This window comes from Apodemus sylvaticus, chromosome 7, assembly GCF_947179515.1.
Source record: "Apodemus sylvaticus chromosome 7, mApoSyl1.1, whole genome shotgun sequence".
Classification (NCBI taxonomy): domain Eukaryota; kingdom Metazoa; phylum Chordata; class Mammalia; order Rodentia; family Muridae; genus Apodemus; species Apodemus sylvaticus.
In genome coordinates this window covers 13,893,704-13,911,165 of record NC_067478.1, presented here as the reverse complement: position 1 = coordinate 13,911,165, position 17,462 = coordinate 13,893,704, and the positions used below count along the sequence as shown (strand labels likewise).

General features: G+C 49.6%; 2 protein-coding genes across 20 annotated transcripts in view; one reads left to right on the top strand and one right to left on the bottom strand.

Moving 5' to 3' along the window:
* Map4 (microtubule associated protein 4) overlaps positions 1-14,109 on the top strand; it is a 142,285-nt gene extending 128,176 nt beyond the window's left edge. For 2 of the 8 annotated variants that reach the window (XM_052187158.1, XM_052187155.1), the window contains exons 14-19: positions 1,194-1,307; positions 2,802-2,894; positions 7,879-7,960; positions 9,872-9,984; positions 11,556-11,745; positions 11,870-14,109. In XM_052187158.1, coding sequence (XP_052043118.1) covers positions 1,194-1,307; positions 2,802-2,894; positions 7,879-7,960; positions 9,872-9,984; positions 11,556-11,745; positions 11,870-11,877 — 600 coding nt within the window. In that variant the 3' untranslated portion in view covers positions 11,878-14,109. The remainder of the gene's footprint in view (positions 1-1,193; positions 1,308-2,801; positions 2,895-7,878; positions 7,961-9,871; positions 9,985-11,555; positions 11,746-11,869) is intronic. The other 6 variants (XM_052187161.1, XM_052187160.1, XM_052187163.1 and 3 more) reach the window with 4 other exon arrangements.
* Positions 14,110-14,482: 373 nt separating this feature from the next.
* Positions 14,483-17,462, bottom strand: part of Dhx30 (DExH-box helicase 30) — a 31,031-nt gene continuing 28,051 nt past the window's right edge. For all 12 annotated transcript variants that reach the window (XM_052187145.1, XM_052187144.1, XM_052187143.1 and 9 more), the window contains 11 exons: positions 17,302-17,377; positions 17,113-17,217; positions 16,719-16,894; positions 16,281-16,487; positions 16,109-16,190; positions 15,844-16,037; positions 15,571-15,730; positions 15,320-15,477; positions 15,143-15,246; positions 14,922-15,061; positions 14,483-14,809 (listed from right to left, as the gene is read on the bottom strand). In XM_052187145.1, coding sequence (XP_052043105.1) covers positions 14,556-14,809; positions 14,922-15,061; positions 15,143-15,246; positions 15,320-15,477; positions 15,571-15,730; positions 15,844-16,037; positions 16,109-16,190; positions 16,281-16,487; positions 16,719-16,894; positions 17,113-17,217; positions 17,302-17,377 — 1,656 coding nt within the window. In that variant the 3' untranslated portion in view covers positions 14,483-14,555. The remainder of the gene's footprint in view (positions 14,810-14,921; positions 15,062-15,142; positions 15,247-15,319; positions 15,478-15,570; positions 15,731-15,843; positions 16,038-16,108; positions 16,191-16,280; positions 16,488-16,718; positions 16,895-17,112; positions 17,218-17,301; positions 17,378-17,462) is intronic.

The following is a 17,462-nucleotide window of genomic DNA, read 5'->3' as shown; positions in this document are numbered from 1 at the left end:
GACCTCCACAGGTGCTGTACACAAGTGTGGAGATGCATACTTGTACACACACACTCATTTTTAAAAAGCATATTCTGCCGGGCGGTGGTGGCGCACACCTGTAATCCCAGCACTCTGGGAGGCAGAGGCAGGTGGATTTCTGAGTTCGAGGCCAGCCTGGTCTACAGAGTGAGTTCCAGGACAGCTAGGGCTACACAGAGAAACCCTGTCTCAAAAAAAAAAAAAAAAAAAAAAAAGCATATTCTAGTTGTATGGGCTTAGTTTTCGGTGTCAAGTGTTAGCAGCTCTTGGGAACCCAGGATGCAGAAAAGGTGGTAGCACAGTTCATCTGAGACTGTCGTCACCTTGAACTATTCTATCCCCATCCGGAGTAGGATACTTAAATAGTATTATTCCAAAGTTGTTAACATTGAATAGGGGTCCTGGAGAGATGACAGGCTTAATTCCCAGAAACCACATCTGTGACTTACAACCCTTTGTATGTAATTTGTGTTCAAGGGAGCCCAGTGTGGCATGCACATGTTATGTATATGTGAAACATTCATACAGTTAACATTTTAAAAAATATTTTAAAGAGATTGAAGAGGCACAGAAATGCAGCAGAATCATGGTTCATTTGGAAGAGGTTAATGACAAACTGGGATCATTCTGGGACAAGGACCTCAGAGCAGTTTTGGCTGTGGCACAACCAGCCCAATGTCTGGGCTGAGCCCCAGATAACATTATCCCCCTTTTCACTCTTCTTGGCCTTTCATGCTACGAAAACTTGATGCTCTCAATGCCTTGGGCTAGTGCTAGGTTATTGTCTATTGACATGCACCTGATGTCATGCTTCCATCACCAGTGACTGTGGCCATGCGCTGGACATAGCAGAGCACTGGAGGACACTGTGGTTTAGAATGGCAGGCTCACGCGTACCCACAGAGAAACACTGATTCCATCTTAGCCTTTGAACTATTTTTCCATAAATGCATGATCTCTTCTGGGTTTCAGTTCTGGCCTGTGGTTCTTCTTTGTGTGTCCCTCGCTCAGGGATCGATGTGGATCTTCACTAGCAGTGTGCGTTGTCTTGGGGGCAAGGGTGACTGCTTCTTTCTGCCTTTTCCTACCTTCTTCCTTCCTTAGCATCTGGGCTCTCATTTTGGTTTGAAACTCCCCCCCCCCCCCCCCAATCCCGCTTTATCTCCATCCAGGCCAAAGTAGAGAAAAAAACAGAGGCAGCTCCCACAGCTGGAAAGCCTGAACCTAATGCAGTCACTAAAGCAACTGGCTCCATTGCGAGTGCACAGAAACCGCCTGCTGGGAAAGTGAGTTTTATTCAGGTTTACCTCTCTGACGTAAAATGGGAACATCATTCTCCTAGCCTGAGTCATTTTCCCTTCTATTCCAGTTTGTTCCTGTTCTTAACTAACTAGTTCCTACTTTTTCCTGTGTTCCTTTAGTTAATGACTCAACCATCAGTTTTTATATCAACCCTGAAAGCCAACCAAGCTCATACCCTATTGGAAACTTAACGTCAGCCAGATGAAAGGAACTTGAAACTGTCAGACACCTTGATATTTCAAACTCATCTAGTATGCAATCAAATACATCATACCCAGGTTCTTTTTCAGAAATCAGGACAGTACCCAGAGCCTTGTCTCTGACTGTAACGTTGCTTCTATGTATAGAGACAGATGTGCCTGTCTGGCTAAAAGCGATCCACTGTTAAAGTCATGAAATGTCAAGAACTTGAAGGAGCATGGTATGGTGAGGTGCTCGGTTCCTCAGCGTGAGTTAGTTCCAGGTTCTCTTGGCAGCACGGCATATTTCATTTGCAAAGAGCCTCTGGTTCTGAGGAAAAGGAGGGAAGAAAGGACCTTTCTTCTTGAGAGCTACAAACTCTGTGTTATGCTTCCCAGGGCTCGGGTGGTGCAGTGAGCCTGGTTGTGCTCTCCTAAATTGTACATCACTGTAGCTTCATTCTGGTTGGTCTCTTTGTTCACTGACACATTATTTTATATCTAGAGGATTCAGAGAGGTGTAAAACCAGATGCTTGCCATAATCCTAACAGAGCTAAGGGTGAGACAGAAGGATCAGGAATTTGAGACCTTCTTAGAGTATACAGCAAGTCCCAGGCAAGCCTTATCTACATAGTGAGACCCTATTTCAAACAGACAAAAATGAAGCCTGGCCTTCTCTGTCAGTGTTTGTAAAGCAGGTGGGTGAGGGGTAAGTGCTGCTGAGGCTGTCGCCTGCGCTCCCCTGGTGTCAGGTTCAGGATTATGTGACCATTTGCCTTTTTAGATGAACTATGTGTCTTCCTTCCTGTTCTTATCAGATCTGTGCTGTTAGCCAGCTGCCCAACAATTCTCAGAGCAGCCTTTGTTTCTGGGGTGGGTCTGGCTGCTACTGTTCCTGGCCCCAGTTGGGAACTGGTTCAGTGCATCAGTATCCTTGCTGAATAAAGCTAGAGTCCAGCTTTCAGAGAAGGGTCTTAACAAGAAAGTAGGGCCATATTTGGGCGGACAGCGGGGGCCTGTTGTATGTGTCTTAGAAATGACAGCTCAGCCCCGAGAGCAGTGAGGCAGCCACATAGCTCTGTGTAGCCTGCTTCTGTCTTGTGTTGTTCTCTTTCTTGCTTTCATATTCCTTTCCCTGTGTTTTTTAACCCCTGTTCTAATAAGTGGGGACAGAAGTTGAAGTTACTCTTTGTTGACCATTGTGATCACATGTGGACTCACTGTGTGTTCTGTGTCAGTTCTAACTAGTCCTCTCCCTTTGTGTTTTCCCTTTCTCTTTCTATTCTCTAACACTCCAGGTCCAGATAGTCTCCAAAAAAGTGAGCTACAGCCATATTCAATCCAAGTGTGGTTCCAAGGACAATATTAAGCATGTCCCTGGAGGTGGCAATGTAAGTATAAGCTCTGGCCAGTTGTCATATGAGTCATAGTCCCTGTGGGAAACCCAGGGTGGAGGGGGGATGCGGGGAGAGGATACAGAGTTACCTTCACTAATGTGAAAGGATCACAGTGGCCTGAGTGGGTTCCTGATCAGTGAGCGGTCCTGCCGTGTGAAGGGAGCGGTGCCAGTAGTTATTTTTGAGGGTGTTTTGAGGATCCATAAAAAAACAGCTCATGATCCTCGGGTGTCTCATTTAATCACTGTGTGAGAGACTTTGTGCTTTTCTCTACCCTGCTCTGAGGGCTGCAAGCCCCCATTGCTGGGAATGCACAGGCTTGTTTGTGTGCTTAGGCAGCCCCTGGCGAGTCCCAGTCCTGAGGCAGGTGCCTATGTCTTTCAAGGCTGCGTTTAGATCTCTGTCACTGTAAGATTGGTGTTAACCCCCATGCATCCCCCGCTCCTGCCTCTGTCTGTTGCTTCCTTTGTGTTCACTTCTCTTTCAGCTCCCCTTTCTCTGTCTCCTTCTTTCAGTCTCTTTTCTCTGTTCCATTTAAGCATCCTCCTATTGTCACGCTATTCTGGGTTAACTCTTTGCATATACTGAAAGTGCTGGTTATTAGAGCGTTGGTCTAGGAAAGCAGCACATTCAGTGCTGTTTCACACTTGTTCCTGTGACGGTGCCCAGGCAGAGCTGTACAATGGGCGCTTTCCTGGGCCACCCACATATGGTCCCTGCTCTCACCTCCCATTTTCTTCTTTGTACTTGGCTCCTCCTTGCCGTCCTCAGCTGGGGGACTCTGCTTTCCCTTCTTGTCATTCTGCACCCCTGCTCCAAATGCTCTGGCCATTCTGCCTGGGGTCTGCAAACACACATTTTATTTTGAGGAATCCAGCCAAGAATGTTCCTCCAGTCAGCCCACTGCTTGTACATCCTTCCTGGTTACAACTCATGACAGATCTTGTTTTGTTTGTTTCCTTTTGAGACAGACTTTCCCTGTTTAATTCTTGTTATCCTGGAACTCACTCTGTAGACCAGGTTGGCCTTGAACTTGGAGATCACCTATTCTGCCTCCCAAGTGCTGGGATTAAAGGTGTGTGCCATGGCGCCCGGCCCACTGTGGTTCTTAATGGCATGGAGGACCTGGTCTTTTGGGATTGGTCTAGTATTAGCAATATTGGGGAGGCTGACTGCCGTGAGTAAGATGTTAAAAGACCGTGACAGCCTCTAAGACCAGGGTAGACACTGATGCTTGTGGCTTTTTCTCTGTGGCTTCTTGGCTTGGGTAGAACAGAAATTCTAAGGGTATTGGGCTGTTTCTGTGTGTGACAAAGATTTGTTGTTTTGAAGTTTTAAGAGTATGTATCTTTTTTAATTTTTATTTATTTATTTGTTTTTCGAGACAGGGTTTCTCTGTGTAGCTCTGGCTGTCCTGGAACTCACTCTGTAGACCAGGCTGGCCTCAAACTCAGAAATCCACCTGCCTCTGCCTCCCAAGTGCTGGGATTAAAGGCGTGTGCCACCACTGCCCAGCACCAGGCAATCTTAAAAGCCCACCTGTCCCAGCAAGGACAAGCTGGCAGTCTAGCCTAGTTAGTAGCTCCAGGTTCAGGGAAGACCTTGCCTAAATAACACACATGTAAGCCCACATATGAGCAAGTATATATTTACACATGTATGCCACACTCACGTACATGTCCAAGAGACAAGCAGTAGTTTCACCATGCAATCCTGACAGTATCTGCACTGACCACTGGGATACCATGCTGTGAGCAGAAGCCACTTCCAGTATGCATGCCCAAAGAATATTGGAAACGAAAAGACGTTCCTTGTCTGTCATCTGCTTTAGCTGCTTCTGTATCTGGTCTCAACTTAGGATTTTTATGAGTTTGGCTTCTGATTTTCCCTTGTAAGGTGGGAAGTAAGTGCTCAGACCTGTGTGCAGCTCATCTCAAAGGCATGTCTTAGTGTATGTAAGATGTTACAGAGACCGCTTATGTGATTGGTCATATGCTGAGTGTTCCTTCAATAGACAGGAGTCTAATGTGATGACACTGCTTTCATCCCAGCACTTAAGTTCAAGGCCAGTCTGGTCTATATATTAGTTCCAGGACAGACAGGGCTACATAGGAAGACCCTGTCTCAAGTAATAATTAAATAAAATCTACAAATCAAAAAAGATAATTGTAGCCGGGCGGTGGTGGCGCACGCCTGTAATCCCAGCACTTTGGGAGGCAAAGGCAGGTGGATTTTTGAGTTCGAGGCCAGCCTGGTCTACAGAGTGAGTTCCAGGACAGCCAGGGCTATATAGAGAAACCCTGTCTCAAAAAAACCAAATCCTAAAAACCAAAAAAAAAAAAAAAATGAAAAAGATAATTGTGTGGTTTTGCTGGCTGTCAGGCATCACCATGGAGAGGGGAACCCAGTGAAAGAAGGAAACACATGTCCTAGGCCAGCAGGGAAGAACCTGACTACAGGTACCTCCAGTTGCCAACCTGGGAGGCCTTGTTAAGCAAACATATGAGTACTTGACAAGGTTTAAGCTATTTTTTTGTTGTTCTTTTTTAGTTTTGGTTGAATGCACTGCATATTCTGTTCTAGAGTCTGTCTCTCTCCCTTTGTCCCTCCCCCCCCCTCTCTCTCTGTGTGTGTGTGTGTGTGTATGTGTCTGTCTGTCTGTCTGTCTGTCTCTCTCTCTCTCTCTCTCTCTCTCTCTCTCTCTCTGTGTGTGTGTGTGTGTGTGTGTGTGTGTGTGTGTGTATGTGTCTGTCTGTCTCTCTCTCTCTCTCTCTCTCTCTCTGTGTATGTGTCTGTCTGTCTGTCTCTCTCTCTCTCTGTGTGTGTGTGTGTGTGTGGCATGTAACTCATGCCACAACACATGTATAGAGGTCAGAAGACATCTTTGATAAGCTCCTCCACCCATGTCTCAAACTGGGCAGTAGTGGCACATGCCCTTTATCCCTGCACTTGGGAGGCAGAGGCAGGTGGATTTCTAAGTTCAATGCCAGCCTGCTCTACAGAGTGAGTTTCAGAACAGCCAGGGCAACACAGAGAAACCCTGTCTCAAAAAAAAGAGAAAAAAAAAAAAAGATACGCTCCTCTTCCCTGTTCAAGACAAGGTCTTTTGTTTGTCTCCTACCCCAGACACTTGGGGGCTCCTAGGGATTGAGTCTCCTTGCCTCTGCTCCCCTTCCCTCTGTGTAAGTTATGGGATTACAGGTGCTGCTATGCATCTATGTGATATCTGAGTATTTGAACCATACATTGTATGGCCAATGCTTTTACCTATAGAGCTATCTCCTTAGACCCTGTTCTGTGGAGTGTTAATTATTCCTTGTCCTACAGTTTTCTTTAAATTGGTTTAAGTTTACATGCTCCCACATTGGCATGACTTCCACAGGTAATCACTTCTCTCTGTCAGGCTGTAGTCGTGTGTGTACTGTCATGAGACTGGCAACAACCCTTTAGTGTGGGCTTGAGTGTAATGTGTCTTTTATTGAGGTGGTAAACTTAGAAAATAAAGACTTGGAGGCCTAGAGTGTAACTTCACATTTTGGAAAGAGCTCAGCCCCAGACTGACAGAATGATCTCTGTTAGCGTCCAACAGGCAATCTCAGGGATAGAAAGTCACCTCTGCTTCAGAATATTGGTGGCCGAGTTCATAGACCATGTACTTTCTGAGGTTTCCAGGATTTATTGTACCCTAAAGCTGGACAGTCATCTGAACCAGGTGTTCAAGGCCATAAGTATCTTTTAAGGAAAAACAAAACAAAGCAAAACAAAACATACAGCCTTGGCAGATGCAGAGTTCATGGTGTTGTAGCTGCCTCTGCCTCTTGGAGTGCTGGGTTTAAAGCCATGTGCCACCATGCTATACATGATCTTGTCAGGCAGGTAAGTCTGACCATTATCCTCTAAACATAAGTAACATCTGTAAGTGAAAACCTGCATGAAGCCTGAATCAAGAAAGCAAATTGTATCTGATCTGAACAGACTTATGGACACAGGGTCTAGGGCTGCACAGCACTGGGCCTGAAGAGCTCCTCTTCTGACTGCTTGAAGAGGTAGTTAGTGTGCACAGTAACATACACATCTACAACTAGAAAGCACATGTAAAATTTAATGTGAAAAAAAAATCACCACATGCCCTGCCCATGGTACTTGCCTGTAATCCTAGCACTCTAGAGGCTAAGGCACGCATCAGCAAAGGTGAACTTGTCTCAAACAAAGCAAATTCATGTTGCAAGCTGAGGATAGTGCTGTTTTATTGTATTACTTGTATGTATAAAATATACCAAGTGGGGCTGGAGAGATGGTATAGTGGCTATTTGATTCTCAGCGCCCACATGAATCTCAAAGCTACGCAGCTCTTGTCTCACTTCTCCTGGCCTCTGGGTTCCAAATATGCAAGTGGTGCACAGGCAAAATATTTAAACACTACCAATAAAATGCATCTAAGATTTAATGTCCCGAGAATTGATTTGATAACTTTATTCTACCACAGGGCTGAGTGGTAGCCATGGGGTAAATGTAAGGCGTGGAGCAGATCGTTTTGTGCATTCTATTTTCCTGGGAGACTGACTGTGGAGTCCAAAGCCACACATAGGCCTGTGTGGTTGGCCTGGGGGCATGCATTGAAAAGCACTGAGAGGAAATTCTCTGAGTGTTAGTTTAGCTTTTTCTGTGTAAGGATTGATAGGAAAGCTTTTGAGATGGAACCAGACAGGCAGTTTAGGAGAGTCTTGACATTGTTGTCTGTACCCCACACAGTGGAGCAGTTCTGGAGTGAGGAAAGGAAAACCTGAACAGCTGGGGATGAGGTTAGAGGTAAAGAGCCACAGTAAATCACGGGCTCTTTAAAGCACTTAAGGAGGTGGCCTGGGCCTTGGAACAGACGGAAAAGGGAGTAACCAAGAGAACTGGTAAAGGGAGGGTGGGCTCATTCTTGACCTGTGCCTTGCCTCTGAGGATATTTGCTTTCTCTTCTTCTACTTAGGTGCAGATTCAGAACAAGAAAGTGGACATATCCAAGGTCTCCTCCAAGTGTGGCTCTAAAGCTAATATCAAGCACAAGCCTGGTGAGTGGCTCTGCCTGTGGCTCTGAGAATCCCTCTGCAGAGGTGGACTCTGAGGGCCTTCCATCGGGAAGTTTTCATGACATCACACTGAGAGCCTGTTCTAGACAGGTGCTACATGAAGACCCAACTTTAGATTCTTGGAACCCACATAATGTCCACTGGGCTTAGTAGGCAGTCAGCTTGTGATTTCAGTGGAGACAGGATACCCCGAGTGAGCTGTCTAAGTAGACAAGCCAATAGGCGAGTTCTAGGTTCAGTGAAGCGACTCTGCAAGGAAATCTCCTGACATTAATCTCAGGCCTTCACGAGCATGTAGAACCACACACATGTGCGTACATACATGCGTGCACACTACACACAAGAAAAGAAGGAAGCAGCCGGCGGTGGTGGCGCACGCCTGTAATCCCAGCACTTGGGAGGTAGAGGCAGGCGGATTTCTGAGTTCGAGGCCAGCCTGGTCTACAGAGTGAGTTCCAGGATAGCCAGGGCTACACAGAGAGACCCTGTCTCCAAAAAAAAAAAAAAAAAGAAGGAAGCAACACTCATATTTTCCTGCCAGGGTACCTGATGGAAACAGCACAGCTCTCCAGCCCTGCCAGAGATCGCATCTGGGTGCTGCTTTGCTTTTGGAGGAGCAGTTTGTTAGTTCATTTTCACAGCTGTTCCTTAGCAATATTTACATCCTGTCCTTGGCCACCTTGTGTGCGCTATGCCAGGCACTGCTGACCAAGGCCAGCCTCACACTTTAACATTCCCGGAGTTAGTGCTGGAGGAGCGGACTCATTTCAGATGCAGTAACAAATGCAGCCCTGAGCAGAGCCTCCTCAAAGGCCAGCCTTGACAGGAGAAGAGAAGCTTTTGGAATGCTGTGTGAGCCTGATGGTCTCAGTAGATGCAGTGGTGGTTCCTTCCCACAGCCTCCTACAGAGGCTTCTGAAGAAGAGCCCTGAGCACTCGCCTCGGGTCCATGTCAGTGCAGACACGCCATTGTGAGGTCTTGCCCTAGCTGCTGGTATCTCCTGGGATCACTCCCCAGGCCAGTTTTGTTATGATTTTTTTTTTTTTTTTTTGGAGGCAGTGTTTCACTGTGTATCTCAGGCTAACCTGGAGTTCCCTCTAGCCCAGGATAACTTTGAACTTGTAGCAGTCCTCCTACTCAGCTTCCTAAGTATTGGGACTGTGAGATCCAATGTGAAGTGTACCCTTTTTTGAAGGACCAAACACCATGGTTCTTTAGTAACTGTCTAGCCTATTCCACTTTAATATGGGATAGCTCTTGCCCTAGTGGCACTAAGTTCAGGGCTGGATTTGCTGGGGATGATAGCTCTACAGTGAGGAAACCTGGTGAGTTTGTCAGGACTAGGTGTGGGCAGAGAACAAGTGGGTAAGAGGGTCACCCTACCCAGGCCACACTTCTGAGCCCTGCTTTGTCAGTGTTCCCACCCTGCTCCAGTGTGCAGGTCTCCTGCGCGCTCCCTGGCCAGGGAGCCCTGCGTCCCGTCTGCCTTTTCAGCTCTCCTCATGAGCATGCTCGCTCTTTCACTCTCCCTTCTCCTCACTGCGTGGCTCAAGCAGTCAGTGTCTGTAGCCTGTCCCTGTCTTTGGCCAAATGTCAACCTGAGCAATTGAGAAGAGTTGTGGCCCTGCCTGGTGGGGCACGTAGGAAAGTCAGTGAGACCTAGGGAGGCCGGAGCCAGCGCAGGCTGGACCTGCAGTGCTTCCTGGGCAGCCTTCCCTCCAAGAGAAGTATTCTCATTGCCTCTCTTGTCCTCTGAGCCACCTTGGGGCTGCTCATTTTCCTTGTTCTTAGAAGGGACTAAAGCTGTCTGTAGCCATTCCTATCTAGGCTCCTGACTTTGCTTATAGGTGTAAACTGCCACCCTCAGTGACCTGTTTGTTCCTTTGTTCCAGGTGGTGGAGATGTCAAGATTGAGAGTCAGAAGTTGAACTTCAAGGAGAAGGCCCAGGCCAAAGTGGGATCCCTTGATAACGTGGGCCACTTGCCTGCAGGAGGCGCTGTGAAGGTAGTGAGTGAGCCGCCAGTGTTCAGCTAGAGTGCTGGCTCCGTCTCCCTTGCAGTTGGAATGGGGCTTAGCGGGCCTGTCACCGCCCCTCGGTTTCTTCAGGAGTCACATGTTCAGTCCTGCCATTGCTGTCTCCATTTCCACCATTAGTCCAAAGGGAGGCAAAGAGCCCTAGCCACCTCAGCTAGTGGCAGAATCTGCCCCTAAGTGCTGTGGCCTGCCTCATGGGTCCCATCCCATTCATTTTCTGAGGGAATTTGGGTTAAAATGCAAATGACAAGCAAGCTGGGTCCTGCAGCTCCTTGACTTGACTATCATTTTTAACTCCTAAGGACAGGGCCTGCTGGGCCTGCTGTCCTGCACAGACTCTGCAAGGGTGTGAGAGCACAGGCAAACTTCTTCCATATCTGACATTGGCTGGGCCGCTCCTCTTTGCTCCCTCTCTTCTTTCCTCCTTCTCCCTCCTCCTCTTCCCTCCCACCTCTTCCCACAGCACTGTAAGACCTTTTGTGTGCCAAGATTCCATTTATCCTTCATTGTGTGTCATGGGCAGCTGGGGAGACTCATGCAGGTCGCACAGCTTACAGACTCCCAAGCAGGAAGCTGCTGCTGCTTTCCAGGGAAAATGAGCAAGGACGGAGCCATCAGCCCGTGCCCTCCTCTGTCTGCTCACGGGGCTGGCCGTTTTGCAGCTTTCCTGTCCTGTCCTCTGCTTCCACGTCTGGCTCCGCTTCAGTGAACATTTTAGGGCTCTTTACTCTTAGATTTTTGACCCTCTGGGACTTGAGAGAATGTCATTCTTCAGTCTGTCTAAAAGGGACATTACAGATTTAGTGTCTTGTTCATGACAACTACAGGAAGTGATTGCAGTTTAAGATTCACACTCAGATTTTCTGTGCCAAGTTTTGTATTACTTTCTTTTTTCATTTTATCTCTTTCTGTCCCTACTCTTGCCTGGTGGGCTTTCCAGGACATATGCAGTCCAGCTCACTGAAAGTTCCCACGGTTCTGTTGTTTTATGCTTGACCCGTGCTTCATATCCAGTGTCCTTCTGTTGAGCTCCACAAGGTTTCCCTGTAATGTTCCTGGATCACACCTCTTTGAATACCTTCTTTTGCTTCCACTCTGTCCACGGGCCTTAGAATGATGTCCAACATAAAAGATGCTCTACCATGACGAGCCCTCACCACACAGATGAGCAGGCAGGGAGCCTACTTAGTTACCAAGAGCCCTTTCAAAGTAATTGGTGTGCCTGGCAAGGGGCAACCCTACTTTCCAGCCAGGGGTCAACCTCTGCTGTGTGCTCATTAGAGCTACTGCTGTAGCTGTTTTTAATTGGGTGTCATTCTTGGTGAGAGTCACAGAGTTTCATAGTAAGATTCCCATCACTGTCATTAGCCCAACAATTCCAATCTGGAGAGTGTTCACTGGGGGAGAGAGGTGAAGACCGTACTGAGCTGGGTTGCTGAGGTGTGCGGGGTGGGAAAGCTATATATGAAATTCACCACCATCACCCATTCCACTCCCTCCCCAACTGACCCTTCACTGTCTCCCCCACTGTTTCATTGTAGACTGAGGGCGGTGGCAGTGAGGCCCCTCCGTGTCCAGGCCCCCCCGCTGGGGAGGAGCCGGCCATCCCCGAGGCTGCGCCTGATGCTGGCGCCCCTACTTCAGCCAGTGGCCTCAGTGGCCACACCACCCTGTCAGGGGGTGGTGACCAAAGGGAGCCCCAGACCTTGGACAGCCAGATCCAGGAGACAAGTAAGTGGCTGGGCTTGGCCTAAGGACCAGCCAGGGGCCCTGTCACTGGCTGAAAATTGAAACTCCTTTGTTTTATGATTGGAGTGTGGCCTAAATTTTAACAGAGTGACCTTTTATCTTCCAGGCATCTAATGATGACATTCTGGTCTCGTCTTCCATCTCCCCTGTGTTCCTTCTCTTGTCTCCCCCCCTTGTTACCCTCTCCCATCCCTCCTCACGTGTCACTGCAGATTGAGACCTACAGGCTGACGTTCCGGGCAAATGCCAGGGCCCGCACCGATCATGGGGCTGACATTGTATCCCGGCCTCCCCACTTCCCTGGTGGCCCAAGCTTGGGGTCTCGGGCCCTGGGCTCCTTTCCCCGGGCTGTCTACTAGACTTGTAAGCTCTCGGGTGCTGGGTAGCCCCTTAGGCCTCTTTCCCTCCTGTCTCGCTTGCTCAAGGTGGCAACAGCCCTGCTGCCTTTACCCCTCCTTCCACCCTTTTCTGGGCCCAGCTCCAATGTCACTAGCCCACTACTTCACCACTGCACCATGGAGAAAGTTGGGAGGGGATGGTAGTCTAATGGGATCTCTGTGGGCTCTAGGAGTGAGGAGCTGGATTCCAGCCTTGGACGTTTGGTTTTTTTGGACCAAACCCAAAAGAAACTGACAAACCCTCCCTCTCTTCCCTGACTCAACCTGGAGGGACCGGTAAAGGTGAACTCCAAGTGGAGACCAGCACCTACCGAATCCCTGGAACCTAAACCACTGCCTCTCCTTGACCCCACGGTGGAGGCCACCATGTGGGTGGTACCAGGCCCCTTTGCTGCCCCGCCTCAAGTTTGTCAAGGTTCACCCCTCCTTATCCCCACGGCTTAATCGCACCTGAGTAGTTGCTGTCTCATTTTTTTTCTTTTATTTTATTCTTTCCCCTCCCAATAACCTATGAACTGGTGGTGTAGTTTGCAGGTTGGAGCCATGTCTAAATGAGAGTTCTCAGTAGGTGGTGAGGGAAGCAGGGAAGGAGATCCTGAGTCTCCACTGAGGAGGCTGTCAGGCATTGGGGGTTGCCCTACTCTGGGCAGCTTGGGCCCTGTGGGAAGAAGTGGGACTATTGCCTAGTGAAATAGGGCAGCTAGGGTAGGTCGGTGTGACCAGTTGTTGGCGTTGTGTATGCTGCTTCTCTAACAAGAGGCTGGTTTGGGCATCTATCTCATCCCCTGGGAATCCGGTGGTGGTTAATGCGCGATACAAAACCAGGGCTGGAGAAATAGAAATGAAGGTCAAAACCCCTGGCCTGTCCCTGCAGGCCATGGAACCCAAATCCTCATATCTAGGGGAGCCTGAGATGTCCAGAACGCTTGTGAACAGTGGGGAATCAGGTGTGAAAATTTAAAACTTAAATGCATGAGACTGAGGCCATCCCACTTTTCTTCTGGTGTGACTGGAGAGGAGGAGCAGGAGAGGCCAGTGGTGCAGCATCCCAGCGTGGTCTGCTCATGGATGGGATGGCTACCATGTTGAGAAAATCCCGGGAATTTTATCAACACAAGATTCTTATTGCACTTGTATTTTTTGTATTAAAGTTTGCATGGTTTCTAATAAAGGATTCAAACCTAAGTTTGTATTGAAATGGCCTGGGAGTATCTAAGGGCTCCTCTGGTAGGGCATGTTCTGCTGGGCAGAGTTGCCTCTCAGGAGGCTAGCCCAGACTAGTCCCCTTGGCCCTCCTCCTAACACAACCGCTGCCTTTGCTTGGGTACAGTTTGAGGAGGTAGAGGTCTTCACGCTCCCTGCCAAGGGAAGGTATCCCTGGACTTGAAGGTCCTCTCCATTTTGAGGTAGCAGTTACTTTATAATCTTGACACTGAATCCTTAGCTCTCTAAGCACACACAAAGAATTGCTGGGGCCTGTAGAAGGACTGCCTGAGCTGAGGAGTAACTTTCTTCTCGGGCTGTATGAACTAAGCTTGGAGCCTGCATTGTCTGTATTTTGTAGCAACAGGGGCCCATGGAGCTGGGAAGGATGCAGTGGGGACCAGGGTAGTGATGGATGAGGGCATAAAGGTACTTGCTACCTTCCTTGATGTTGATCTTGTCGGTCTTGAAGATGCTGATGAAATTGACAAGAAACAAGTCATTGGCCAAGGATTAGAGAAAGGAAGGTAGCCCAGCTCTCTAGGTAGCTCCCTGGAAGGATCCCACAAGCCAGAGAACCTGGGAAGGCTGGTCTAGCAGATTGGGACCACAGGCCATGTGATATGCATACTTCAAAATGTTTGGGAATAAGATCTGTGTTTTAAAGCTTGCTCATGGCTTAGCCATTACCCATGTCTGTAATTGTTGTACTGATGTAAACAATAAAGCTGCCTGCACCCCTCCATGCTGTTGCTCAGTCCCCATTAGTTCTTACCCCTCAGCCCCTCCCTCACCTGTGTTATGGGTGTGTGGACAGGGCAAGACCAATGCGGGAGTTCTGGCAGGATCCACACAAAGCTGCCTAGGAGAGTGCTTGTTGCCTCTTCCTATTCATCCCCATTAGGACACTGTCAGTGCTGTGGGTGTCATCAGGAGCAGCTATGGCGATGCTGGGCTTGGCCCAACAGTTGGAATATGTTGGCTGCTCTGGTGGATCACTCTTGAAATGGTGGAGGTTTTAAGCACTTCCTCCCATAGGACTTGAGCCACTGCCAACTCTATCTATCCCAGTCAAGAGCCCAGAGTCCTGAGAGGAGCCCTTGGGAGGACAGCAGCACTCACAAGGGATAAATATAACTTTATTTTAAATAAACATTTGCACTCTGTACATAGCCCCAGCGGAAGAGGGGCTCAGTCATCAGCTGTCTTGCGCACGTCAAAGCTGCCACAAGGTCCACGCAACAGCTCTGCCAGCAGTGCAAGCAGCTGCCCATGTTCTTGTTGCACACTAAGAGGAAGTGCAGCTAACTCGCTGCGGAGGCTCCGCTCCACCATTCGTCCTAGGGCTCGACGCAACTCCCTTAGCAACCGCACAGTTCGTGAATCACCTTCCAGCCGCAGCAGGTCACTGTCACTCAATGAGATGGTGGCCCGACGCCCATCATCTAGAGGAGGAGAAAGGCAGGCTATGTTGAGTCATTGGACGTGGGGGGCGGGGGGGGGGGGCGGGCGGCACAATGCACGAGTACCCCTTGGAATGGTGGGAAGGGTACCCACCTCGGATGTGCACATCCCCGTCTGTTAGGAGCAACACAGCTAGTGGGTGCACTTGGGAGGAATCTCGAACAAAGACGCTACCATTGGACTTGACAGCCATGAAATATGTCAGCCATCGGCTCCGTAACCGGGTGGCCTCCCTGGGAAAGAAAATGCTGTGTGAAGCTATACCTCTGGCCATTCTCTGGGGCCCTCTGTATCAAATTCTGCTTGCTACCCACCTATTAATGGTCGACTTGTGCAGCAAGATGTTGCCAGATTTGGTCCTGTAAGTGACACTGTTGGGTTTGAACTTGCCTTGCCGAGTAACCTTACCTTGCCTCACCTAAAGGGACAAAAGAAATATGAGCAAGGAGCTAGGCTTGGACCTGGTGAGCACCCAGTTCTAGAGGAAGCACCTGGATGAGGTTGGGGTAGAGGCCGGCCATCAGCACGCCCTTCACCAGCTCCTCTTCCTCGCTGTACTCGTTGCACTGAGCAGAGGGCAGTGTGCAGTCAGAGGGCTTCCCCACCAGGAAAGCCTCATAAATATTCTCTGAGAACTGCTTGATGAGCCCTGGGGAGGCAAAATGCAGTGTGAACAGAGGCCCTGCCTTTGCCTGGGCATGGGGGGGGGTGCTCAGGAGGCCCTCCTGGGGGCCAGGCTGACCGTGGATGAAGCGCAAGCTGGGGGCATACAGAAGGTTTTCTTCCAGGTAGTTTTCCCTGGAGGTACGGTCCTGCCAGCGCAGTACCTCCTCCCAGCCAGCCACAGCCCGCACAAAGGCCAAATGGTCACTGCCACTGTCATGGCTCAGCAATGCCTTCACCTGGGAGAGGAGAATGTTGAACACGGGTCAGCAGAGTGACTAGAGTCCATCTCAGAACAATGGCTGACGTGTGAATAGACAGCAAGAGGGCTATAGGAAGCACTGGGTCTAACCTTGTCTACCTCTGCCCGGTTCTGCAAACTGCTGCTGAAGGGGTCCCGGGTAAGACAGGAAACAACCACCAGGAGTGGGTGCAGGCAACGGAAGATGGCAGCCAACACTATGGCCTTGGCCAGTCGGGGGTCAGTAGAGATGTGGGCCAGTCGCTGTCCCAAAGTGGTCAGGTACTCCCGCTGGTCCAGCACCCCTGCAACAGCTCAGCTGTCAGTCCCTCCCACGAGCCACTCCACAGCCCAACCATTCCTAGCCTCCATTTACCGATCTCCTGGAGCAGTATCACCGCCTCATCCACTGCCTTGATATTTGGACTGTCCACAGCCTTAGAGAGGAACTCCACTGCCTAGAGCAAAAAGAACCATGCTCTCATGAGCCTGTGGCCTACCTGTCTTGTCCAGGAGCCAGCCCTTCCCTAGCCCTGCCTCAGCCGCACCGTCTTCTCAGGCATGTGGATTTTGGCTTGCAGCACCAGGTTCTCGAGAGGTGTGCGCAGGATCTCTGGCACTTGGAATGGAACCATTTTCTCTAGCCGGCTCCTCGGGAACAAGTGGTAGGCAAAACCTGACTGGCAGCGGCCTGCCCTGCCCCGGCGCTGAATCACGTTTGCTCTCGACACCCACACAGTCTCCAGGCAGGACACCTAGGCAAAGGCAGGAAACCTACATGTGCGACAGGCCCTGTCCACAGCCTTAGAGAGGAATTCCACTGCCTAGTGTCCAGTCACCCTTATCACCCCTCAACAGGAACCTTCCCCATCCATATATGTGGCCCTCACGCAAAAATACTGTCTACAGCAGACCGGGACTAGGAGCAACCTCAGAACTGGAATCATTCCCCAATGGGTTAGTTTTGCCCAAGAAAGGGGCGCCACCTTGGTCTTCAGGTCGTAGCGTTCCTCCTTGTGCAGACCGCTGTCCACGACGTGCACAATGTCATTAACTGTGATGGAGGTTTCAGCAATGTTGGTGGCCAATACAATCTTGCGTACCCCAAGTGGAGGCTGTTGGAATATGGCCTTCTGGTCCATCATGGGGATATTGGAGTGCACTGGTGGATAGCAAGATGCAAAAGGGCTTCACACACTGTTCAGTCACAAGAGCCCCATGTTAAGGGCAGGGTAGGAACTTGGATCCCTCACCCAGTCCTGCCCTAATCAACTGACGCCCAATGGCCAAAGTGACAAACAAGGCCCACTTGAGTATAGGCGGGTCACTCCCTGCCATAGAGCAAGGCTCCTTACTGTGCATGCACACCCGGACGCTCACCTGGTAAGATGAGGTACTTGCTTTCATGCATGCCCAGGGCCTCCTGGAGCCGCTGCTGCACTCCTTTGATTTCTTGCCAGCCAGGCAGAAAGCACAGGATCCCACCTGTAAAGGGACCCTGCCGCCATAAGCTGGTTGGTCCAGCTAGTGGGGAAAGGGGTTAGCCGAGAATCGGGAGGAAGCACCCACCTGGTTCCCCACGGGCATCGATGTGCAGAACCAGATCAGTCACAAGGTCCAAATCAAGTGCACATTCATCTTCAGACTGGAGTGGGGGAAGAAAGGCCACTCACAGTCATAGGTTAGGGACTCACACACAGGAACACAGTGAGGGTGAGCTAAGTATGTAA